Here is a 26,572-nt window from a genome sequence, read left to right as displayed (position 1 = left end):
GCAGAGGACACCGAGACCCCAGAGGGAAGGCACCAGGAACCTCTTCTCCAGATACTGTTGTAACTAAGCAGAAGGGAGATTGGGTCCTGGTAGAGACTGGGAAAATACTGTAGCGTTTTAAAGTATCTCTGAGTGTCCCTGTAACTGAGTGTCATCCACTGTCCAGAGCACAGTGGATTGTGGGCAGTCAGCATTACGTGGGGGAGATGGCCTGATTTGGGAGGCGCTGAGTCTTGGAGCTGGAAAGGCTCCAGGCGTGTTCTCTGAGTTGTGTGTGTTTTGTGGCCAGGAGTTCTGGTTGACACTTTGCCAGCCCCGCTGTGGCTGAGGGGGCAGGCGGCAGCCCGGAGGCTCTGTCTCCACGCGTGGGCTCCAATTGATTTGCCTGCTCATCCTCCCAGCATGTGGGTTTGTGAAGCACCTCCTAAGAGGCATGCAGTGTTTGAGGTGCAGGGGATAGTAAAGCTACGGAAAATACAGAGGAGGCCCTGCTCTCTTGGTGCTGAAAGTCATGGGGCACTCCAGTATCGACAGACAATTGAGGTCGAGTCAGAAAATGTACCTTTCCTAGAGTGACAGGAACTAGGGAAACAAGATAGTGGTTGACGGGATAGCAGTCTTTGAGAGGGGGTGGTCAGCGAGGCCTTTCTGAGGAGGGGACTTGAAGCTTCTGGGGCAGAAACTGGGACTATGTAGTTTTGCTCTGTTAACGACACCAGCTAACAGCCTCTGACTCTCTGGCCGGGCTCAAGCTCTTTGTCCAGTTGGTGTTTGTTGAGCTGGCAGGGATAGGGGTGGGGTGAGGTAGGGTTGTTAATGATTCTCTCAGCAACCTAAAGTTCAAAGTGCCCCTCTCTGGAGAATGTTGTCAGAGGAAACCCTAAAGTATTTATTAATCTGGATCAACTGGCACCAACGGTTTCCCGAAAACAAGTAGGGCATGTGTGGAGCCCAGGCCTCACAGATGTCCCCCGGAGGCAGTTAGGTGGCTCTCTTCCCTGTGGGGAAAGATTGGTTTCAGTTATAAACTGGGCCCTGCTATTGTGTCTGTGGTGACCTAGTGGATAGAGAGCTGCACTCTCAACCCATAGGCATGTAGTTCAGATCCATCAGCTACTTCTGAAAGTCTGCTGGAGGGTCAGCGATGAGTCAGCTGACTTGACAGTACATGACGACAACAGAAACGGTTGTGTCTTTAGGCTCCACTGAAGGCCCCGTGGGGAAGGTGGAGCAGTTGGAACTGTGAGCAGAGGCCTTTGGGGAAAGTGTCCTAGAAAATGCTGGATTGGAAGTGAGGGTCCCAGTCTTTACTGCCACTGGCACCAGGGTCTTATGATGAGGCAGCACTATAGAGAACCAAGTTTTGCATCTCTGAGAGTCTCCTTCTAAGCTTGCTACAGTTTGATTAGAAAACTATCAGACACTTTTAATAACCTGATCCTTTTTGGCTCAGATAGGAGCCTCCTACCCTCCCTCAAGAAGAGCTCCAAGCCCTGAATTTTTAGGAATATTTTTCTGAAACTGACATGCCTTTGTGAATTTTAAAGTAAGTTGCACTGTCCTCTGTATTTCCTTACTTTCTAAAAATCTATCTTTACTATTTTACCTTCAAAAAAAGAAAATAAAGTAAGTTGTCGTATAGATTTTAACTAACTCGCTCTGTACTTCAAGTTCCCCCTTTGTCCTTGTAGGTGTGCACATAGATCAGACATGGTCCACTCTGAGGCTTACAGGACACAGGGAAGCACGGAAGTGGGTGAAGGGGACTGGAATTAAGAGAGACAGTAGAGAGTAGTGGTACATGCATCCCCCATGCGGGGGGCAGCTGTAACTTGCTTCCAGGAGGGTAGGTCCAGAGCTCCCAGATCTGATTTTTTCGTAGAAAAATTATGAATAGGACACTTTTCCCCCTTATAATATTTTCATTGGTTTGCATACAACCATTCCTATGCATTGTGTTTCGTACATATACATTGTACTTTATACAATCATTTATGTACATTATGTTTTATATAATTAATTGCTGTTGGCCAATACCTATTATTGCCCTATATTTTCAAGTCCCCCTTGAATTCTTCATATGCCTTCACCCCCACCTACCTTCTCACCTCTGCTATCCCAATGATCCCCTCTTTCCCCTTTTTCTGCCCCCTTCTCTCCTTATTCTTCCCCTTTTGAAAGATAGGGCCACTTTTAAATCTTCAGATTGTTGCATTTTTGAACATTGGTATGTGTTTAAGAGGAAAAAGGTTACACCCTGAGAGCAGTGTGTGTGAATACCACTGGCTGTGGACTACACAGTGTGTGGAGTCTGGGTCAGAGGACAGCCCTGGTCTGTAACGAGTGACTGGAGGTTACTGACTGCTCACATCATTGGTTCTGAGGGGGCTAGCATGAGCTTGTGCAGTGGAGCCCCTCTTTGAGGTTGCCTCTAACTCCAAGGTGCTTACCATTTTGTCCCAAGAGATGGTCTGGGGTCAAATGTCCCACCAGACAGGCATATCTCCTGCCTCACCTGGTGGCAACCTGAGAGCACACATAGTATTCACCCTAGTGCCCTGAATCCCAGGACGAGTAGGATTTGGAGTCAGGTGGATTAAGGCCAAGCTCCTCCAATTAGGTCTGCGGGCTTCTGAAGCTGCTCCAAGCCGAGTAATCAATGTGCCTGTTCCTAGATCGACAGTTTTAAGAAAAGATTTGGGGAGGAAAATGATTCTAGTAAAACAGATGGACAAATGAGTCAGAATGCAAAATTCACACACATTTTAAGCTGAAACGTAAACATGTCAAGTTTTCAGCTTAAAGTAGAGAAGCCATGGTCACACGGGACTTCCTGTGGTGGAAAGTTCTCAGAGGCCCTTAATTAAAGGAAAGTGTATGTGCGTGTGCTTGGTGGTTATAGGGAATAGTGGACTCTGGCCTGCCTTCCCCTGCTGCTTCCTGGCGGCTGGGTCACTCAGTGAGACTGCTGTATATTCTTGACTTTTGCAGTGTTCTTCATGCAGAAATGCAAGGGCTCTTGTGTAGTGGGCCAGCCCGAGGGAGAGCCTGGGCAAACGAGAAGACAGACTCTGGACGGAAAGGTCTGAAATGCCTTTATGTCTCCTCCTCGGTTTACTACACAGACCTCAAGTTAAAGCTGAGGAAAGTCATGTTCACGCAGAAAGGCCTCCAGGTGCAGACCACCAATATCAAAGACCAAGGCTCCAGTCTTAATCCCTGACTTGGCCAGTTGGGCCTAGTCTGTTCAGACACCTACCATGTTGATTTGGGAGGCCTTACTTGAGAAGCAGCCTCTGTCTACTCTCTCCCCCAGGGGATCTGTGAGAAGTCAATACCTGCATCAGAAACACAGCTCAAACTCTAGGGGTAATTTTAGAGCTCTGTTTGTACCCAAAGGTCAGCATTGCATAAATGAACCTCAAGGTTGAGGTGGCCACCAACCTTTTCTAGAGTGACCCACACAAAGAAGTTCACATCCAGGGAACAGCTAATTGATTTGTTGCAAATTCTAAATTGTTGCCAAGTCTGGAGTGGAGAGATAAGGCCAATCAATATGTAGAAAATGAGAAGTTGGCATTATTTGGAGGCAGGGTTGGGGCAGGGGATTAGAATCTCAATTTTTCTGTTTGAGTTGGACCCACTCTACTGCTCAAAATTAGCCACCCTCCTGCCTAGTTGTCTTTACTCTGCCAGGTGTTTTCCTCTTATTTTTTTGTTTGTTTGTTTTCTATGTATATTTCTGTGTGTTTATATGTTGTGTGTTTGTATTTGTCTTGTGTGTATAAAAATATGATCATATAAACTCTTCCCTGGTTGACAAGTCAAGGTTGTAAACATTGGCAATCCTAACCCCTGGCTGTATCTTCCTGCCTGGGGTACAGTAAACAGTGACAAACAACTGGTTCCTGGGATGCTGGCCAGGCCCCAGTGGGTCCCCCAGGAAAGTGTAGGGAAGTATAGGGATTGTAGGGATTGTGGGTGACCATTCTGATCAGTAAGAGTTCTGGTACAAAATGACAAGAGCTGACCCCGCAAGGGATTCACCTGCCATCAATGCCCCCTTCTAAGCCAACATCCAGGGTCCAAACCTCACAACTTCAAAAGCCCATGCTCCTTAAACAGGCCTTCCCATTGGGGGTCGCTGGGGCTGACCACAGGGTGGCAAGCAGGGCTACATGTAGCTGTCAGACCCCCACCCAGGAGGGGCCAAGGGACCCCTAAGGAGAGGCTGAAGCCCAAGTTTGGCATGGTTTCGGGTTAGGGGCCTTTAGACCCAGGCCTTGGGTGTTCACTCATGGCTAGCCTGTACGTTTGCATAGCAGGATAAACTCAGCGTCCTTCGTTTCCAGCAACCCCGGCCCGCTCCCATCACTGCACTGGGTCCTGGATTACTAGCTCCTCTCCAGAGTAGTTGAGCCAGACTTGGGTGGGAGAGAACTCGGGGCCTGTGGCAGGAAGGGGTCCCCCTCCCACATTCCCGTCCCCACCAAAGGTATGCTGCTGTTTGAAGGTCTTCCTGCAGGTGTAGAAGGTCGCCTTGAGGGTCTCTTGTCTTTTTACTTGAGGGAAACTTTGCAAATCAGATTGACTTTTCATTTGATCTTTCACACAGTTTGTTTTATAACATTGCTATTACAACTTCATGCAGTCATTCATGTTGTTACATGCTTTCCAGTTGCCTCGGACTCATGGCGACCCTATGTACAACAGCTCTGAACCCTGTCCTGATCTAATTTTACTGTCTCTGACACACCTACCTCCATTACCCTAGTCACTGAGTCAATTCATCTCATGCAGGGTCTTCCTCTTCTGTGCCGACTTTCCACCCTCCCAAGCATGATGTCCCTCTTTAAGGACTAGTCCCTTTTGTAGCATGCCCAAAATATGTCAGTCAGAGCTCCAAAATCTCCAAAAGGAAATTAAAAGATGTATTGCATTGGCAAAGTCTGCTGTCAGAGACCTCTCCAGAGTACTGTAGAGCTATGATGTCATTCTGGAGACTAAGGTGTGCCCGATACAGGCCATGGTCTTTGCAGTCACCTTGCTTCCAAGGAGCCTCTTGTTTTCACCCTCTCCAGGACAAACCAGTTTGTTTGTTCTCATAGCAGTCCATAGTGTATTCAGTACTCTTCTCCAGCACCACAACTCAAAGGTATCGATTCTTCTGTCATCCTTAGTCCTTGTCCAGTTCTCTGATGCATAGGCATACATACATGTTTGGTTTTATAACATTGATTACTGTCGATTCATATAATCAATTCATTACAGTTGCCTTCTTCACTCAACTCAGCTGTTAATTAATTTTTGTTCATCTCTTCCTCTCTTCCCATCCTTGGTAACCATCCAAGAATGATTCTTGGCCTAAACTTTTCTTTTATTATTAGGAATTGTATCTTATAATACTATTATTTATTAATAATAATATAATACATTATTGTAAGTAATATAGCAATATAAAACCATCCTGGAGAAGGCGAAGCCAGGCTGCTCCTTGGAGGCAAGGATTCTGACATCCTTTTCTTTTTTTTTTTGTTTTGTTTTGATTCTGAGATCCTTGAAGCCATTGTGGTCACTGTGTCAGTCCATCTTGTTGAGGGTCTTCCTGGTTTTTTCTGACTCTCCATCTTTCCAAGAATGATGCTCTTTCCAAGGAATAGGCTCTCCTAGCAAGATGCCCAAAGTATGTGAGACAAAGCTGCACCGCCATTGCTTCCAAGGAACACTCTGACTGCACTTTTTGCAAGACATACCTGTTTGTTCACTAGATGTATCCATGGTATTACAGTGTTTCAGGAATTCTTTTTTGTCTTTTAGTGGAGCATGTACATTTGTCCATGGGTGGATACTTGGGTCCCTCTTTTTATTGTAAATGACGCTACAGTGAACATAAATTTGCATCTGTTTGTATGGCAGCTCTTATTTCTTTGAGATACACACCAAGTTAGTGAGATTGCTGGATCAAATGATCTTTTTAGTCCCAGTTTTCTAAGGAAGCATTGAACTGCTTTCCATAGTGAGTTGCGCCCACTGTGTAAAATTGACATTCCCACCCATATGTATGAGAGTTACCATCTTTCCACATCCTCGCCAGCATTGGTTGTTTGCTGTCTTATTGAACTTGGCTGTTGTTGCAAGGTAAAATATTTCATTGTTGTTTTGTTAAAAAGCTAATGATTTTGAGCACTTCTTCATATGTTGGTTGGCAATCTGAATGTTCTATTTGGTGATGAGATTTTTCATGGCCCACTCATTTTGTAACTATGACAAGTATTTTTCCATCAGCTGAAATTTACTGAGCTTCTGTTACAGTATTTTTTCCTCCTCAGGTAACTATCTCGTGCAAATAAAATGCACATACATAAATAAGCAGAAATGGTGAAAGTATGTTAAAATAAGTTTTAGCATAAAGTGTAGCCATGCACACAACATTCCTATCTCATGACATTTCCCAAAGTGAATTGCAGCCTCATTCACTTTTACTTGACTCGCAGTGACCCGGTGAACAACAGATCCGAACTTGATCCATCCTCACAATCTCAGCCACACTCAAGCCCATTGCTGCAGTCACTGTGTCCATCCATGGTTGAGGGTCTCCCTCTCTCTATTTCTCCACTTTTCTTTTTTTTTTTTTAAATTTTTTTTTTTTATTATTATTTTGTGTGTGTGTACCGTCAAATCAGATCTGACTGGTACAGGAGGATATTGCGCCTCCTTCACCGGCAGAGCATCTGGTGGATTCGAACCGTGTTCCTCTGGGATTGCAGTGCAGCTTCTTGTCACTAGGCCACCCGAGCTCCCCTTATTTCTCCACTTTTCCAAGGATGATGTCCCTCTCCAAGGATTAACCTTTCCTAGCAACATGCCCAAAGTACATGAGGTGAAGCTTCGTTATCTGTATGCCTCCAAGGAGCACTCTGACTGCAGCTTCTCCAAGACATATCTGTTTGTTATTTTGGCAGTCTATAGGATACTCAGCACTCTCTCCCAACACCAGAGATCAAAGGTGTCAATTCTTCTGTCATCCTTATTCATTGTCCAGCTCTCAGCTGCATAGTAAGTGACTATCACCTTTACTTGGTCCACCAAAAATGTGACTTTTGGTCATCCTTGTAGAAATAAAGGTATGCCATGATCAGGAAGTCATGGATTGAGTTTGGTGACCAGAAAGTAAATATTTGAAACTCTGTTTGCTATAGGTAAGTTCAAGGCCAAGTCTGAGAACAGCAGACTTTCTTGTGGCTGGTCTGTCTCCAGATATGTTACACTGAGGATGTGCAGGTGGTTGGATGGAAGGCTGTGTGTAGAGCTGTCACATTCAGTGTGTAGGATAGTCCTGTGATGGATGCAGGACATACCTTGCATGATCTGAGTCCTCTGGCATGGTCCCACTGGAATCCAGGTGATAGGCAGTTCAGGTATATAATGCACTGACCCAGTGGGGCCTCTGGGCAGCCAGTCAGACTTGTTGAGTACCAGTGAGGAAGGTGTGATCTCTCTGTACCCACAGCTCTCGAGCCTGTCCCGTGGTGTCCATGCGGGTGGGAAATTCAAACAACCCAAGTTTAGTGACTGGCCGCTGGGTGGTGGAGTGGAGCATGCCCTTGAGTGGCCTCTGGCCAGCATGCAGAGATCCAAGTATCTCCCAGGCCAAGGCCTGATGCCCTGGCTATTCTGGGGCAGGAAAAGTGATTTCTTCTGCCATTGTAGGAAATGGCTTAAAGAGCAGGCGAGAAGGCAGTCTCCTAGGAGTTGTAATTGCTTCTCTTGCTTTGTCCCAGAATAGATTTGGGTACCTTCATGCACTTGTTTTTTGGTTTTTGTTTTTTTTTTTTAATTTTGTGTGCGTGTACCGTCAAATTAGATCTGACTGGTACAGGAGGATATTGCGCCTCCTTCTCCAGCAGAGCATCTGGTGGATTCGAACCGTGTTCCTCTGGGATTGCAGTGCAGCTTCTTGCCACTAGGCCACCAGAGCTCCCCCTACCTTCATGCACTTGTGAACACTTTTTTGTCCAAAAGGTAGACAGGAGATGGCAACCCGAGCAGATGTCAGATGTGGGGATCCCACCACTGAGGAGAGGGCAGCGCTCAGATGCTCACGGTCTTGTAGGCTGGCCGGTGACCCTCATGTTTCCTCACATGGAAAATGAAGGCCACATTAGTAGCAGTTCTGAAGGGATGAAGCAAGGACTTGACGGGAGGTATATTTGGTCCAGACTTAGCCTGTTGTAAGGGGTCAGTGTTGTGAGCTGTCAAGTCAGCTTCCACACACCATGGACAGCAGAACCAAGTGTGGCACCTGCTCCAGGGTCGTCCTCACCATTGCTGGTGGGCTGCGTTCATTGGTACAGTCACTGTATATTCTCAGTGCCCTTCAGCTTGGGGCCTCATTTGCCAGTGCTGAATTGGGCAGAGTTCTGTTGTGATCTGTAAAGATTCCGTGGCCTAATTTCCGTCTTAATCTGGAAGCCCTGTCCACCATCACCGCAACATGCAAAGCCAACCCAGTACGACAAGCTGACAGAAGGGTTGTGGAAGGGCCCAGTGCTTGCTGGTTATTGTTCCTTGTATTTCTATGGTGATTCCTAATGTGTAAGTTAAGGAAGCATCTATAGCTTTAAATAATAAACTTCTCCTTGAAAATTTGGGTTAAGTTCGTTCCTTTGTATTGCTGAATACCACTGGAGAAGAGTACTGAATGTCCCCTGGATTACCAAAAGAACAGATTACTATGTCTTGAAAAAGTGCAGCTAGCCTGCTCCTTGGAGGCAACGGTGATGGAGCTTCATCTCACATATTTTGGGCATGTTGCTAGGAGAGGTTATTGTTTGGAAAGGGACATCATGCTTGGAAAAGTGGAAGGTCAGCGAAAGAGAGGAAGACACCCAGTGATGGAGATTGACACAGTGACTGCAGCAGTGGGCTCAAGTGTGTCAGCGTTGATGAGGATGGCACGAGATAGGACAGGGCTCAGGTCTCTTGTTCATGGCATCACTGTGAGTTGTACTTGATGCAACAGCACCTAGCAACAACATTCCCTGCTTGGGATAGACCACATTTTTCTTTTCCATTGAACATTTATTTACATTGTTTCTACCTGTCAACAATTTTAAGTTGTGCTAATAAGTACTACATACATACTTTACTTTCTCTCTTGTCGATTTCTAGAAGCCCTGGTGGTGTAGTAGATTACATATTGGACTGCTAATCAAGAGATTGGCAGTTCAAACCCACTAGCTGCTGCCTTAGAGAATAATGAGGCAGTCTTCTCCTGTTCTGATTTGCAGCCTGCCAGCCTGTGGTGGGATAACCTACTGGAGGGTCTTCAGGAAGAAGAATGGACCAATGGCAGTGGAGATTACTAATTTTTTTTCTTTTTTACTATACTGAATTTGTCTTAAATGTTTTTAGCACCTCTCAGACCATTTTCCCATTGGGCTGTTCCATTCACATTCAGCTGTGTAGAGGCTTCTAGTTTCAGATTCTCACTATTTCCCTTTTCCCATTAATGTATGTGTATTGTTAAATGATTAACGAGAGCTCTGATGGCTTAGTGTTAAGGAATTGTGCTGCCTACTCAGAAGCATTAGAGTTGAGTTCACCAGCAGCTCTGCTGAAGAGGGGTGAGCAGTCTCCTCCCATGTGACTAACTGCCTCTGAAAATCAGCTGGAGGATCAGCTGTGAGTCAGTTCCAGCTCTATGGTGCATAGCAACAGCAGTAACAGTGACTAATGAGGAAGTTCTGGCTGCCTAGTCCATAGAGAGTTTCATTACTAACCCATGAGCTGCATCTCGGGAGGTTTGAATTGATTCGAACCCACTAGTGGGGCCAAAGGAGAATGTTGGTAATCTCCTGTGCTGTTTACAGCCTTGGGAACACAACGAAGCTGAGTTAGTTTTGACTTGGTGCCAATAAAATCAAGTTTAATGATTATTGATATTGCTTGAACATCTTCTCATGTGCTTAATAATGATTCATATTTTCCTTGGTAAAATATCTGTTTAAATTTTTTGCCCATTTTTGAGTGATAATTGGGGAGAAAACTATTTACATGATAGATTTCTATTTCTTTTTTACTGCTAGTTTTATATAATATTTTGACAAATACTTATATTAATAAACCTAAAAGTTATTCTTTGAAAGATTAAAGAAACTTGACCAAAAAACAGTTTAAAAACTGTTCAAGCAATTAAAAAACTGGCACGTGAGGATTGACTATCACCATATATGTGAAATGATCCATTTCAGGGTTGTTATTGTTGTTGTTATGTGCCGTCTAGTCTTTTGTGACTCATATGGACTCTATGTACAACAGCCCTAAACCCTGCTCTATCCTGTGCCAATCTCACTGCCTCTGACACACCCATCCCAATTACCCCAGTCACTGAATCAGTCCACCTCATAGAGGGTCTTCCCCTTCTGCGCCATCCCTCCACCCTCCCAAGCATGATGTTCTTCTCCAAGGACCTCTCCCTCCTTACAACATGTCCAGAGTATGTCAGACGAAGCCTCAGAATCCTTGCCTCCAAGGAGCAGCCTGGTTTAATCCTCTCCGGAGTAATCTGTTTGTTTTCTTGGCATTCCATGGTACCCTCAATACTCTTCTCCAGCATCACAGCTCAAAGGCATCAATTCTCCTTCTTTCCTCCTCAGTCATTGTCCAACTCTCTGATGCATAACACGTGATTGCAAAGATCATAGCCTGTATCAGACGTATCTTAGTCTCCAGAGTGACACTATTGCTCTTCAGTACCCTCGTTTCAGGGTAGGTGCTTTTAATATGAAATCATATTGGTCAGATTGAGCAGATCCATTGTTGGCAGTGTGGCCATTACTTTCTGATATCAGTAAAAACCAAAATCAGCCACTTGAGACGAAACCATGGCAAGGTGGTGTTAACGCTTGTGTTAAGACATTAATCAAACGCTTCAAAATACTGATTGGGAAGTATCTGCATTCTCAGATGTTTGCTGAGTGAGTTTCATTTAGTTGTCTTTTCCCCCCAGTGAATGTCTGGCACCTTGCCACCTTCAAACATGTGACTATCTTTGTTGGTTTGGCATAATCAGGGACTTGCATGTTCAGTGATGTCACTGAGCAGGTCTTCCTGGCCGCATATTTTCAGTTTCATGTTTCTCATGAGCTGCAGTGATAAAATCTGTAAGGAGTTGCCCTGGTAACCCAGAGGCAGCACCCTCCTGGCTTCAGATCCACCCCCAGGCTCCACGGGAGGATAGGCAGGCTCCTCTCATGTGATTTACAGCCTCCAGAAGCCCACTGGAGGGTCAGCTAGGAGTCACTTTTAACTTGACAGCAGTGAGATTTGTTTTGAGTGTGAAAGAGTGAACCTGAAGTCTCTAGAGTGTTGGTAGTTGCTTGTTGGGCTAGTTTAGCTGATGCCACTGCATATGCTGTGCATATTCTAGTTTTATTAAAATTGTTGAATTGCAAAAAAAATTCTTTTGTCCTTTTTTATGTGAGTAAAATAGAATTGTTCATATTTTATTATTTTAATCGGACTGTGGCTTGTCCTTTTTTTAACGGTATCTTCTGAAGCACTGACATTTTAAAACTTGACCAAGTTCAGCTTCTCAGTTTCTTTATGGATTGTGCGTTTGGTATTTATCTAAGAATGTTCTACCCAATGCAAGGTCATGAAGAGTTTCTGCTATATTTTCTCCCAAAAGTTTTAGAGTGGTGGCATTTCTTTCTTTCTTTATTGTTTGCTTTTTTCCCACCTCAGCTTTTGCACTAAATTCTGGTTCATTTTGAGGCAGTTTTAAGTTTAAGTTTGAGGTTCAGAGTTTTAGTTTTTTTGCTATTGTGTAGGAGTGAGTTACCCTACTAAAATAACAGACTATTCTTCCTGGAAAGGGTGCTCTGATCACTTAGTGGTAAGAAATTGAGCTGCTAACCCAAAGGTACATGGTTCGAATCCGCCAGCTGCTCCACAGGACAAAGACGGACAGTCTCCTCTCATACAGTTAACTGCCTCTGAAAACCTGCTGGAGGGTCAGCTCCGGGTTGATTCCGACTCGACAGTACACAACAATAGCAGCAACTTCCTGGAAAGGTTTACTTGCAAGGCTGCCTCTTGGTTGGTGTCTGGAAACGTAGGTTTCAGGAGAGTTCTCACCATTAAGTGAACGTCATGGAGCATGGTTCCCTGTGTGGTAAGTGAGACAATGGAGACTCACGCTCAGTTCTTGCTCCGTGGACAAATGCTGCTGTGATATTGAACAGGTTTGAATGAAGCTTCTAGATTAAGACAGACTAGGAAGAAAGGCCTGGTGACAACTTTAAAAAAACACACCAGCTAATGAAAACTGTGTGGATCACATCAGCCCTCCCCCCCAGCCATGGATGGCACAGATGAGGCAGTATTTCATGCTGTTGTCCATGGGTCACGAAGAGTTAGAGACCAACTGGACAGCAGCTTAAAGAACAGCATCTGTGTGTAAATTGTTCAGACAATGTGGTTTATGCTGAACGCGTACTTTCCTTCTGGAGTGGGGTATTTTGGAACATTCTAGGCAGAACGTGCCTATGGGTGCAGCACTTGAGAACAATCCTGCTTATTAGATTCTGAGATTGCAGTGCAGCTTCTTGCCACCTGCTTACTAGTTCCTAAAGGAGAACTCTGGCAGCTTAGTGGAAAGGAATTGCACCACCTATGCAAAGGTATGCTGTTTGAATCCACCAGCTTCTCTATGGGAGAAAGATGGACCTTCTCCTCCTGTGTGCTTTACTGCCTCTGAAAACCCGTTGGCAGGTCAGTTTTGAATTGGTTCCAACTCAACATACACAATAAGAATTCTCTGTTGCAGGACCAGATAGCATTTCATTCTTTTGTCCGTAAAAGTTGCTATCAATTGGAACCAGTTCGAAGGCACCTAACAACAGTTTCTGATGATCTTCCCCTAATAGAAAGTGTCTCTCATGAGTTGTTACAGTTCATTTCTGAAGGATCTAAGCACGTTGTGTTTGAGTTCAGTGGGTGAGGATGCTGAGAAGCTTGCACCTCATCCCTTCTGGACATTGCCTCTTATGCCTTTCCATTTGCCCATTTCACTTTGTGTTCTTTTACTGTTATAAGTCTTAGCCAGTGAGCTCAACTGTGCTGAGTCATGTGAACCATACTTTCAAATCTCTGAACCTGGATCTTGGGCACCCAGATATACCTGTGGGTATTCATTCAGTTGTGTCAGCACCATTTGTGGAAAAGACATTCTCTCTGCTGAATGTTCTTGATATTTTTGTTGAAAATCAGTTGACCATATCCACCAGGACCTTGGTCCGCACCGTGCTTTGTTGACTAATAACTGGGGTTTTAAAAGCTTGTAAGCCACCATCAAAGATGGCAACTCTTGGTCTCTCCTTGCCCAGAATAAAGAAGAGGGTAGAAAAACAAAGGTGTGTAGAAACGGTTAGTCCAAAGGAATAATGGACCACATCAGCCTCAGCTGCCATGACCTTGAACCAGAAAACTGATTGGTGTCTGCTTAACACTGCTGACTATTCTATAAGGGATCACAGTAGATGACACTGTCTAGAGTCAGGGAAAAGTTAAACAAAATTAAAAAAACCGTCATAAAAGCTAGGCTTATTATTCCAGTAGAGACTGATGGAACACCCAGGGGTTGTGACCTTTACTCAACTTCTGGTCAAACCATAGACAGGCTTTTAGAATCACCAGTAACACCAGGGAGGCACTGACTCCTTAGAATAGAAGGACAAACAAGCAGCATTTGCCTGAGGAGGAAGCTCAGAAAGCAGGGAGTGCCTAGGAGGATTAATGAAAAGGAGACTCACAGAGTAGAAGTGGGAAGAGTGTGACAGCATTGTGGGTATTGTGATTATGTTGTAAAACAAAATGTGTATAAATGGTGGAATGGAAAACCAGTTTGCTTTGTAAGCTTTCAAATCACTATTAAAAAATGAAAAGAAAGTCAATTGACCATAACTGCAAAGGCTTGTTTTTGCACTGTATTCTGTTCCTTGGTCTGTCCTTATGCCAATACCACAGTCTTAATGACTGTGGCTTTAGAATAAGTTTTGAAATCAGATAGCCTAGGTCCTTCAAAATTGTTTATCTTTTTCAAAAGGACTTTTCCTTTTCTAGGGCCTTCACATTTCCATATACATTTTTTTTTTCAGAAAATTATTTTAATAGTTACAAAACTTTTGTACAGAATCAGTATAAAATAGCAGTTGATATCTTCATAATTATCTGAATTATTATTTATATTTGAGGTCTAGGCTGATTGGGGCTGAAATCAACCAAAGGTCTTAGACTGTAGCCTCAAAAATCCCCCTGAGAATCCACCCCGTTGATGTCTGTCATGGTTAGCTCGTATGACATGATCTGGTTCTTTAAAAAAACATATCTCTCTTCCTTATTCATTCTTTGGAGGCTTGAAGTGAATTTGGCAGCGTTCACCTTCCAGCTCCTGTCATTTACTACTTCTTCAACGTTCAGTTCTGATTGCATCCATTTCAACTTTGTCTGTTCTTTTTAAGTTGCTTTAATAACGTTAAATTGTCCAAATTCTTTTCTCTCTCTTCTTGGAGGTTTTTTACTACTGCTGAGGTTTGGGCTATACAATTTTTGTGACTCTGTCCCTACTGGCATGGGCTGCCACCAAAGACTCATAAAGTTGTTTACAGGTTTGGCTGGTATTGATTTCCCTGCTAAGGAAGCTGTTGGACGTGTTGTGTTTAATTCGTGTCCTCATCACCTTGAATAATTCCTGGAAGTTGGCGAACTCCTCACAGTTCATACTGCCACTGGGTGCTGCCATATTGAAAAGCGCATTTTAGGATCCGTTTATAGGTTTCCACTAAAAAATTTACTGGGATTTGGATTGAGATTATGTCAAATCTGTAGATCAATTAAGAACAACTGGCATTTTGATGAAAGTATAGTGAGCCTTCCAGTCTATAAATGGGAATATTTCATGCTTGTCACCTATATATCAATAATAACATATCATTTTGATGTACATAGCTTGTGTTTCTTTTGTTAGATTTATTTCTAAGTACTTTATTTTTTATGCCATTGTGAGTGGAATTGTTTTCTTAATTTAAAGATTATTACTTTTTAATGTTTTTAATATGGACCCAGGTAAGCTAGTGACAATTAGATAGTGAATTTAAAGGCATCCAGATTGAAGGGAAGTAAAATGGTTTTTACTCCCAGAGACATGATCCTATGTGTAAAACAATCCCACAGAATCCACAAAATAAGTACTGGAAGTAGTAAATTTATCTTGTTATTGTTGATAGGTATTGTGGAATCAAAACTGACTTATAGCTGATCCTCGAGCAGGTTTTCAGAGGCAGTAAATTGCATGGGAGGAGATTTCTTACTTTCCTGCTGAGAAGCCAAGCACCTCTGAGTTGGGAATGCCTCTGAAAACCCGCTGGAGGGTCAGCAGTGAATCCGTTCTGACGCCAAGGTACCTAACAACAGCAGGAAAAGTTAACCAGTTCTAGTACGTGGGTTTGTGGGCTTTTTTTACTGATAAAGCCATGTTTCTGAATAAAAATAGTTTTACTTCCTGTCAATTTGAATACATTCAAATTCACTGTTTACCTAATTGTCCCTGGCTTTGGACCTGCAAGACAGTGTTGATTAGAGGTGACAGAAGAGGACATCCTTGCCTGGTTCCTAATTATAAGAGGAACAGGAATCAGTGCTTGGCCATAACCATGATGTGAGAGTCCTTTCTGCAGGTTTTTTTAAATTTTTTATTAATTTTAATAGACATTTACAGAGGTTTTGGATTTCCATTCATTCATTGCCGCACTTTTCTCCCTGCCCACCCTTTTCTGCAGGTTTTGAACGTAGTCTCTTTAATTCCACCAATTTCTTGAGAGTAGTTATAAATGAGTTAGGATTTTATCAAATGCTTCCCCCCACCCCCCTTAATGAGACCATTGCCAGCGTGTGCTCTTTATTAATATAGTGGTAAGGAGCTCCACTGCCAGCCTGACGGCATGTGGCTTGAATCCACCAGCTGCTTCACGGGAGAAAGAAGGCTAATGCTCCTCCGTTATTTACTTGCCTCTGAAAACCTTCTGGAAGGTCAGCTATGGGTCGGTTCTGACTCAGTGGCAACTAACTTTATTTCTGGGATAAATTCTACTTGACCATAGTGTTTAATCTTTTTATATGACTTCAGGTTGCTGAGTTGTTGTTGAGAATTTTTGTATGTGTGCTCATGAAGGTTACTGACCTGTTACTTCCTTTCCTTGTGATGCCGTAATAATAGTCCATTATAATATGAGTTAAGAAGTATTTCCTTTTCTCAATTCTCACCCATTTTCTTTGAAAAGGATAACTTGTGGTTTTTTAGAGGTGACCAGGAGCAGGTCTCTGTCCTCTTTTTGAGGCTGACTCTTTGTTTGTTGTACTTTCAGGATTCATGTCTGCCATTGGTATATTGTTGGGGGACAGGAGAGATGCCCAGCATCTTGGAGATGACTTACCTGACCACACCTGGGGCTCACATGGGCCAGGGCTGGGGATGAGGTGTGTTAACCTGGGTGTGTGAAGCCTGACCGAGGACCCCTTCATCCCCCTTCTCTTGACAGAGCAGCCACAAACCACAAGGTGCGGGAACAGGTGCGACTGGAGCTGAGCTTCGTGAACTCGGACCTGCAGATGCTCAAGGAACAGCTGGAGGGGCTCAACATCTCAGTGGGGGTCTACCAGAGCACAGAGTAAGTGGGAAGTCCCTCCTCCTGCTTCCTGGACCCCAGTAATGACCTCATTAGGCGAAGAGAAGAAAACATTTGATAAAATCCAAACTCATTCCGATAACGTTAGCTTTCAGTAAACGAGGTGACAGGAGGGTCTGCTCAACCTGATAACATCTTAGTTCATGGTGAACGCCTGCCTCGGGTGGGCACAGGGGTGAGCCAGGTTGGCGGGGGGTGGGGGGGTGTTCTCTGAACTCAAGGTGTGTGACAGACTTCACTTTGGGAATGGGGTCTTACTGGGTTTGAGGTTTAGCAGAGTCTTCGAGGAATGAGCATAAGGAGTTTTGAGAAGATATCTATAGAGATTTGGATAAAAAGGCATTTGTCCTGGAGGCTCTTTGGACCTGGTTTTCTGGGATAAGCATGTGTGTCCATGTCAGAGTGGAGAGACCCTGATCAAGGTGCCCCAGGAGCCCATCTATGCTTACCTTTGACACCTGACCTACCAGTAGGAGTCAAGTTGTCTCTCTCTCCTCTGATCTCCACTTCTGCTCTTCCCTGCGTATCTGCCTCACCTGACTCTGGGTCATTCTATTGATAGAATGAAAAAAAAAACCAAAAACTATAAAAACAAACCAATCAAAAAGCCATATGAAAAAAAAAGCTCTAAAAGCTCTAATCCTTACACCGAAGTTTATGTGACCCTGTGCGAGTTCCTTAAAGAGACGGTGCAGCTGAGCCGTTGCAGAAATATAACTCCTTAAATATTTGAGGAATGGACATTCTGACCCAAAAATCTCCCTTAGTGGTGTTTGTGGGAGGTAGACTATTGACGGGGGGGGGGGGCAGAGGTCTTCCAAGGTCATACATCTTCACAGAAACAGATTGCCAAGATGTACATCCACAAAGTGGGGGGGGGGGGGCACCCAGGAAAGGTCAGAATACCAAGAAAATCTCCTATCCTAAGATGAGCTGCCTTTGAAAGGAAGATCCAACTTTAAGAACAAATAAGTCTGAAAGCTTCAAGGAAGGATTTGCATAGTTTTCTTTGTGGAGGATGAGAGTTCTTAAGAGGTGGGTGGGAACTGGGGAAAACATTCAGAAAATAGTTGCCTGGATTAGCAGAAGGAAGACCTCAGGGACCTCAGCATCCCCTCTGGAATGCGCCTCCCCTGATGCTGGTCCTCTGTGGTGCGTGGTGAGCATTTTTCAGAGCCAGAGGGACAGTGCGGCTGTGAGAAACTGCCTTTGGTGTACCTTGGGGCTCTCATTGGCGTTTTGAATACCAGAGTAAGAGTCCTTCCAGCTACCCTAAATTCCAGCTCAGAATTCCTTGAGGAAGCAAGACCGACTCCACCTTGGTCTCAAACATAGACAGCCCCATCTTCCCATTTGCCAAACTAAAGAGCACACATTTGCCCCCTCATTGCTGTGGAGTTGGAGCCGACCTCCAGCAGGTTTCGGCAGCTGGTATCACACGGGACGAGATTGTCCATACTTCTCCTGAGGAGCAGCTAGTGGATTAGAACAGCCAGAGAGACACCACCTTTAGGTTAACAATGCAGTTCCCTAGGGATGAGGCCAGCAGAGTAGGGACCTCTGTTATGGTGTTTACCACAGACAACAGTCAAGACCCCATGTGATCATAGTGTGGCTCTCAGGTGGCCCGACTGATTGCCTAAGCTACTGGGGCAAGGAGAGAGAAGGTGCCTTGTATCTGCACCTTCTTTTTAGTCATGTTCCCTAGCGCATTCAATTTGAGAACAATTCTGTGAGGTGGGCAGGGCAGACATGTTCTCACCACGGGCATGAGGAAATCCATGAAGGACTGAGGTCACACAGAAGGGTATGTGAGAATGGAGACGGGGCAGGGGATGCTCCCTGGTGTGTGCTGTGGGACCCTGGCTGCCCTTCCTGCCTGCACAGTCCCAGTGTGGGGTAAGGAAAGGTGCGCGCTGGGCCTCGGAGGAGAGGGAGACCCACTCTGTCCTCATCCTGCCATCTTCCTTGCTGACTGGGGAAGCCACACTCCCAGCTGGGGCTCACCTCTGCCACAGAAGCAGTTTCCCTTTCCAGCCTCATTGTCTGCCCTCCTGCCCAGCATTCCTGGCCTTCCCCGGGGCTGGGCTGGGCCAGGCTGAGCAGCCACCCAGCTCTCCTGTTACAGGTCAGAGAGCAAAATCCCTGTTTGCAAAACAGAGCCTGAGCCCATTTCACTTCCTGCTGGCCCTACACCTAAGAATGTAGGGTTCAGGGAGCACTCCCAGGATAACCTGTGGGGTCAGTGGTCAGTGGGTGTGCAGATTAAGTGTCTACCCTCAGGGTGTTCCCTGTGAAGGCGATGGGGTACCTAGGTGGATGTCCCTGGGAACTCCCGTGGCTGTGAGGTGTGAGAATCCCTGCGGTGTGGGAGGAGAAGGGCCAGGTGTGTGGAGGTGGTGCTCCCAGTGCAGGGGTGGGCCTGGTGCACAGTGCACTCCCAACAGTGGCCCAGAGGAGGGCATATCAAGGCTGAGTTTATAGAAGGCCTTATGTGTTAGACTGGGTGGTCCAGAAGTCACGGTGTTTGTGGTGCACCTTAGAAAAGGGGGCACACGTAACCAGGGCCATCTATGTGAGAGGTTAACCCATCAGCAGTATGTGGACCAGCATGAGGAGATGGCTTTGATCTGGGATGGTGGGGGAAGGCCATGTGATATAAAGTGACTTATTTCTCGTTATGTGCTGTCGAGTCATACTCCACTCGGCAACCTTATAAACCACAGATCTGAACCTTGTCCTGTCCTGTGCCATCCTAGCATCTCTGACATATTTGTGCTGCAGTCACCGTATCAGCCCATCTCATTGAGGGTCTCAAGTTCTCTGACCCTCCACTTTTCCAAGCATGATATCCCTTTCCAAAGAATTGTCCCTCTTGACAACACGCCCAAAGTGTGTGAGGTGAAGCTTTGTCATCCTTACCTTTAAGGAGCACTCTGGCTGCAGTGAGTAAGTAACTTACTTTCTTCTTGTGGTGTGCCATCAAGTCAGAACTGACTGGTAGCTGGCTTGCCAGCGTATTTCAGATGCAATAATCGCTCAGGAAGAGATTGTCCATCCTTCCCTGTGGAGCAACTGGTGCATTTGAACTGCTTGTCTTTGAGATTGCAGCACAGTTTATTAATATAAGGCTACCAGAGCTCCCTAAGTGCCATTGGTAGGGGTTCATATGCTATGTTTTCTTTCTTTTAGGGAGGCATTTACAATTCCCCTGATTCCTCTTGGACTGAAGGAAACCAAAGATGTTGACTTTTCAGTTGTTCTCAAGGTAAGTTGCTGAGTCCAGTTGCTAGACTCTTTGAATTGGAAAACAGAAATTGTGTATCCCTTGCAGCAGCCCCAGGCTGTGTGGCCTGAGGGTTGGCCGGTTTGGGCAGGGTGAGTCTGACCATCTCAGGAGGCCCACAGAGAACCCTGTCTCCTAGCTCATCTTTGGTGACTTCTGAAGGGTTGGAAACCCAGGTCAGCTACGCCACACGGTTTGTGTGTCATACTTTGGTATTTAAAATTGTATCCTATTTTAATACCTTTTTTTCTTAAAATTCAGACTAGTCTAGACCATGGTTTGGGAGGAATACCTAACATTTTATTCTGTTAATTTCCAAACTTAGTGAAAACACTACTTAGATTCTACCACGGACATTTTATTACAGTTGTTTCTTCACATCTCTACCTGTAAATCCTGAAGGGGTCATTCATGAACTCAACTATTTTTTTTTTTTAATGCTGGTTCACTGCTCGCATAGTTTAAATGCAGTGGCATTTCAGGGTTGTTTTCCCTCTAGAATTCTCTTTTTCACCCCTCACTCACTCACTGCTGTTGGCTCAGAGCGGACTCAGAGCTGACCTTACAGCAGGTTTTTTGGAGACTATCACATAAGGAAGAAATTGCCCATCTTTGTCCTAAGGAGCTGGTAGATTTGACAGAAAAGTGCCACCTTTGGGTTAGCAGTGCAACCTCCTACAGACTGCTCCGTCAGAGCGACTCAGCGGCACAACAACAACATCCTCAGAGAATTCAGGGAACTGTTTTCCTTTCCATACGCATCCTGTTGATTGACTTTATAAAATCTGTCAGCTGCTCCACAGGAGAAGGGTGGGCAATCTCCTTCCGTGGAAGAGAAACCTATGGGTCAGTTCTGACTCAGTGGTACACAACAATTATAAGCAACACATGAAATTTTAGTTACCATAAACTTTATCTTCATGAAAGGTCTCGACTAATATTTGAAAAGTTCACGTGATCTTCCTTCTCAAGCCAAACCAAAAAAAAGTCAAGCTGGTTGCTATCAGTCATTTCTGACTCAGGACAGTCCTATGAGAGTCACAGTAGTTCACGGGGTTTTCGATGCTGGTTGGCTTTTTTTCCTTAGTTACAGATTGCCAGGCCTTTCTTTCGAGGTGCTTTTGCATAGTTCCTAACTGACAGCCTTTCCGGTTAGCACCTGCGATAGTAACTTCAAATCACCCAGAAACGGTCCCAGGGATGTTACTTGCTGTTCACATGACACCTGATCATTTTATTCATTTCAGATTGCCTTTCCTTCACCTATTCCAATACAGGAAGTATCTGTCCGTTCTCTTCCTGTCACGCCTTCCTGCCCCAACTGTCTTGTTTCTGTAACAATAGTCTTCTACAGTATGGTTCTTTCTGTGGCTGAGTTATTTTACTCATCATAACATCCTCCAGGCTTTTTAGATTAAGTGGAGGTCAGAGTAGGAGGTACAGGGAAGAAAAGGGGGGGGAAAAATAATAAAAAGAGAAAGAGATCAGAATAGCAGTAGATAATAAAGGTTTGTTTAGACTTTGTAATAAGTAAATTGCATCAATTAATGGTAGTTAATGCCTGTGCATGACTATCTGAGAAAACTTGTGGGATTTGTAAACTTTCACCAAAATAGATTTTTTTTAAAAATCCAACAAAAACTCCTGATCCCAAGTAGAATGAATGATGTAATGTAGGCTTTCTTGCCCAGGGCCTTTTACTAACTGAAAGACTGGCATCCCTCAAAGTGGACCTGGCCATGCTACCCATCAGCCATTGGGAACTCTGTGGAGCGCAGGGCTGCAGACCCACCTGGGACACCATGAGTTAGAATTGACTTAGCAGCCCCTGCCAGTGGTTTAATCCTTGTCTGGGCCTCTGTGGTTTGGGGGCTTATTTTAGAATTTGAGAGCAGAAGTTGGCAGTCTCGCAAGACCCAGGATTATCAGAAATGATTTTCTGGGTAGAAAACATTTCGGGAGCAGTAGCTTTCTGCTAGCACTTCACGGGCTGCCTGAAGTTTGAAATGTGACATTTACACGAGTCCTGGGATTTGTGACAAGCCATCTGTCTGTGGGGCCCGTCTTCCGTTGCCTTTGTACAGTAGTTTCTTTGAGATTTAGCTTGTTGCTTAGTGCAGAAGTGCAAGCTTTTAAAAAGGAGTCTGTCTTGGAGACACTTAAGGCGGTTGCACAGATCCAAATGTGTGTCACGTGCTGAATTCCACATGAAAGCAAGCGAAAGAGCCAGCTGTAACCAGACAAGGTCTCCAACCATGTCATTTCAGCCCAAATGGGACTCCACAAGCGTCAGTCCTACAAAACTGAGGACGTATGGGGACCTTCTATTTTTTCCCCACTCTGTGTGTACTTGAGAACAACAAAGGCAGGTACTACAGAAGTGGTTTCGCTAACTTAATGAGGGCAATCCAAGTTGCCTTTGAACCAGGAAGTCCAGATGATGGCCAGCAAAGCTTCAGATACGGTTTTGTTTTATTTTAAAGAAACAGACTTTAAACAGCTGCATTAAAAAAAAACAAAACACCAAACCAGAAAAACCAAAACGTATTCCTTGCCAAGGAATTCTGTCTTCCTGTTTTTAAAGAGAGTTTTGCTTATTTTGATTAAGATTATTGAAGCAGCATACTGAGAAAATAAGTTCTGTGGTGACGCTGACAGTTCCATGTTCTCCCGTCTTAGCTGTGTGACTTGCTCCAGTTCCCTAATCTTGGGATATCCTGATGCTGTCTGCAAAGCCGGAGTTGGCCTCCCAAGGCTATTGGAAATGTGGTGGTGGTTGTAAGGTGTGGTCGAGCCGACAACTCAGCAGCTCTGTGAACGATGAATCTGAACTCTGCGTCATCCTGTGCCACCCGCATCATCTCGGCCACTCTTGAGCTTATTGTTAGAACCACTATATTAATCCATCTCATTAAGGGTTCTTGCCCTCCTCTCTGACCTCCACCTTTCCAAGCTTAATTCCTTTTCCAAAAACTGGCCCCTTCTGACAATATGCGCAAAGTGTATGACATGAAGGTTCACCATCCTTGCCTTTAAGGAGGACCCTGGCTGCACCCTCTCTTGGGTGTATTTGTTTGTTGCCTTGGAAGTCTAGGGGATATTTAGTATTCGTCCCTAGCACAACTCAAAGCATCAATTTCTTCTTTCGTCGTCTTTACTCACTGTCCAACTTTGAGATGCATCACAATTAATTGAAAAGACCATAACTTAGATCAGGTCTTTGAATGAGACATACACAGGAAAAGGTCAGCATACTGTCGGTGTGTCTGTTGTTAGGTGTCATTGAGTTGCGCTGACTCCCTGTGTGACAACAGAATAGGACACTGCACCTTCACAGTTGCTGCCACAGTTGAAGCTGTAGCCGCAGTCACTGTGTCGATCGTCTTATGGATGATCCTCTTCTTTACCCCCTTGTTTACCAGCCATGACGTCCTTCTCCAGAGACCTCATCTGAACATGTCCACGTGTGTGAACCGAGAATCTCACCATTCCTGCTTCTAACAATCACTCTGTTTGCATTTCTTCCAAGACGGATTTGTTTGTTCTTTTGGCAGTCCGTGGTGAATGCAGTGTTCTTTGCCAACCCCATAATTTAAAGGCATCAATTCTCCATTCTTCCTTATTCATTGTCCAACTTTCACAGCACATGAGGCAATAGGTACTAAACAAGGTAGCTGTTGTTTTCATTGTTTAGGAAACTTTCAAGTGCTTGTTTATTGAAATAATAAAGCTCTCCATTGAACAACTTTGCATCTTCTCAGAATATTCCCTTTAGATGAAGACTCTGAGATTCGGTAGGTCAGAGATACACCAAATTACTTATCTAGGGTGGCCCAAGATTTTTTCTTTTTAATCAAAGTTTACAGAGACTTTGGATTTCCATTCATTCATTGTTGAACTTTTTTCCCTGGCCACCCCTCCCCCGTAGTTCACTCTTTGAAAAGTAAAAGAAAAATTCTTTCGTTGTTACACAGTCCCTCCGCTCAAGTCCACTCTACTGTGCAGCCTTCGTTCTGGACTCCTGTCATGATTATAATACCTAATCATCTATCCCTTTTAAACAGTTCTCTCCCTCATCTGTTTTAATGCAGTATACGTATCCCCTCTTTCTCAGTGTCCCCGCAACCCCTAAGTCAGTCCCGTTTTACAACAGTGCCACTATGCAATATTTGTCCTTTTGTGACTGAGATATTTCACTTAGCATAATGTCCTCCAGGGTCACCCATTTTGTATAATATTTTCATGAGTTCCTTATTTTTCAATGCAGCATAGTATTCCATTGTGTGAATATACCGGAGCTTCTCTATCCATTTGTTTGTTGATGGGCACTTGGGTTGTTTCCAACTCTTTGCTATTGTGAACAAAGCCTCAGTAAACTTGAGTGTGCATATATCTGCTTGGGTGATGGTTATGGTTTCTTTGGGGTATATTCCTATTAGTGGAAGTGCTGAGTCATGATATTTCTATTTGCAACTTTTTGAGAAAGTGCCATACAGCCTTCCATAGTAGTTGCACCATGGCCCAAGTTTTTTAAAACTTCTTTGAAAATAGACCTTAATACAATAACTTTATGACTTTGCTGTTGTTATTGTTTATTTTTTGTGTGTTTGTACTGTCAAATTGGATCTGACTGGTACAGGAAGATGTGATCCCTTCTTCTCCAGCAGAGCATCTGGTGGATTTGAACCACAAGCCTCTGGGATTGCAGTGCAGCTTCTTGCCGCTAGGCCACCAGAGCTCTCTGTGACTCTTAATGTTATCAACGTTTGCATTTCTTTGGTCATGGGGCTGAATATATTGCCACATGACAGTATGTCCCTTATGCTTATGTTTCTTTGGAAAGTCTATATCTGTCTTTTGTATTTTTCTCTTAAGAGTCCTTTGATGTATTAAAAATATGAGTCCTTTGCTACCTATGATGTGAGGAATGTGGTGGCGTAACACATAACATGTTGGGCTGCTGATTGAAGTTTCAGAGGTTTGAATTCACCAGCTGCTCCAAGGAAGATTAGCCCTTTCCTTTATAATGTCTGCATTTCTCCCTCAATGACACCTTCCAAAGGCTTTCCACCCACCAAAATGGCATAGATATTTTTCTTAAGTTTTGGTTAACATTTTGTTGTTAAATTTGTAACATTAAATCTATCTAGAATTTCTTTGCTAGTAAAGAAGTGAGGTTGTAGGGCTATAACTTCTTTCAGTGACTTTTTATAGCCACTTCTCAAGCCATATTTTAGGAGTTCATTTAGTTCTGGTGGCATAATACGGAATGCATCAGACTGCTAATAAAAGGTCAATGGTTCAAATCCACGAGCTGCTCTGAGAAGCATGGGAAGTCTTCTGTACAGATTTACAACCTCAGAAACCCACTGAAGGAGTCACTGTGGGGCGGGATTGACTCAGTGGTGGTGGGTTTGCGTTTGTGTCAGGGAAGCATCCGCGGGCTCCCCACTCTGCACCTTATTAGTAGGTGCGGCTGAGGGGAATGAGTACCAGCAGGAGGTCAGAGCAAGACCTCTGGAGAGGGAAGCACATCTTCTAGTAGGGTCACATGCAAGGAGACCCCGTTTGTGTGGGTAGAGATGCGCTCTGTAGGGTTCTCAGGGAACAGACTTTTCTTCTGAGGCTGACTCATACCTCTGACCTTCCAATTAGCCATTCCCCCACACAGGCCTTACCCCTTACCCATCTTGCTTGCATGTAATGTTTGCTGTCTCATACTATATTCATGCTTGTCAGACTTTGGTGATCCCCAGGGAATCTGAATTGGCGTTTGTTGTTGCTGTTAAGTAGGCCAGGCCCCCAATTCATGCACAACAGAGCAGAATGTTGCCTGTGAATGAGTTTCAGCAGCCAAGAATCCTCAAGTCTCTGGTGTAAGACTGAGAATTCTACCCCTGAGTCCCATACCTGTGCCATCTTCTGTTAGATCATTTACTTCTTTCTTGTGTTTGTTGTTTATTTTCTTGCTAGAATAGACATTCTGTAAGGGCAGGAATCTGTCTTTTGTGTTCACAGATATAGTTTATTTAGAGAAGCAGGTGATCAAAAAATTTGTTGAATGACTGAATGAACTCAGTGAATGTCAAGCACTGGGCTGTGGAATTGGCCTACCACCAGAGATTTATGGAAATGCCCAGCATCACGCTCCAACCCTACACCCTGAGGACAGCATTGCCAGACAGTCCACAGAACACATGTTTCCTTTGCCAGGAAGACCCTGTGCCTGGGTACTGAGGGTAGCGCAAAGGACAAAGATTTGGGCCCAGAGATACCAGTAACATTTGTCAGAATTGTTTATTGTTTAGGTAGCTTAACCATGTTACAGAGATATTTTTAAAAATTTATCTACATTGTATTTTATACAGTCTTTCATATGTTGTTGTTGTTATGTGCCGTCGAGTTGTTTCCGACTCATAACGACCCTATGCACAGCAGCCCTAAATCCTGCTCTATCCTGCGCCAACCTCTGACACACCCATCCCGATTACCCCAGTCACCGACTCAATCCATCTCATAGAGGGTCTTCCCCTCCTGC

The 26,572-nt window shown here is 44.4% G+C and overlaps 1 protein-coding gene and 1 pseudogene across 1 annotated transcript in view; one reads left to right on the top strand and one right to left on the bottom strand.

Annotated features, from left to right (window-relative positions):
* RHPN2 (rhophilin, Rho GTPase binding protein 2) overlaps nt 1-26,572 on the top strand; it is a 73,441-nt gene that overhangs the window by 22,784 nt on the left and 24,085 nt on the right. Inside the window, exons 3-4 of the mRNA XM_006887873.1 lie at nt 16,602-16,730; nt 19,941-20,016. Coding sequence (XP_006887935.1) covers nt 16,602-16,730; nt 19,941-20,016 — 205 coding nt within the window. The remainder of the gene's footprint in view (nt 1-16,601; nt 16,731-19,940; nt 20,017-26,572) is intronic.
* LOC102848388 lies at nt 14,402-14,806 on the bottom strand (annotated as a pseudogene).

Source organism: Elephantulus edwardii, unplaced genomic scaffold (assembly GCF_000299155.1).
Source record: "Elephantulus edwardii isolate Elephantulus edwardi_28Jun2011 unplaced genomic scaffold, EleEdw1.0 scaffold00062, whole genome shotgun sequence".
Classification (NCBI taxonomy): Eukaryota; Metazoa; Chordata; class Mammalia; order Macroscelidea; family Macroscelididae; genus Elephantulus; species Elephantulus edwardii.
The sequence above is the reverse complement of the archived record's forward strand: the minus strand, read 5'-3'. Positions and strand labels throughout refer to the sequence as shown.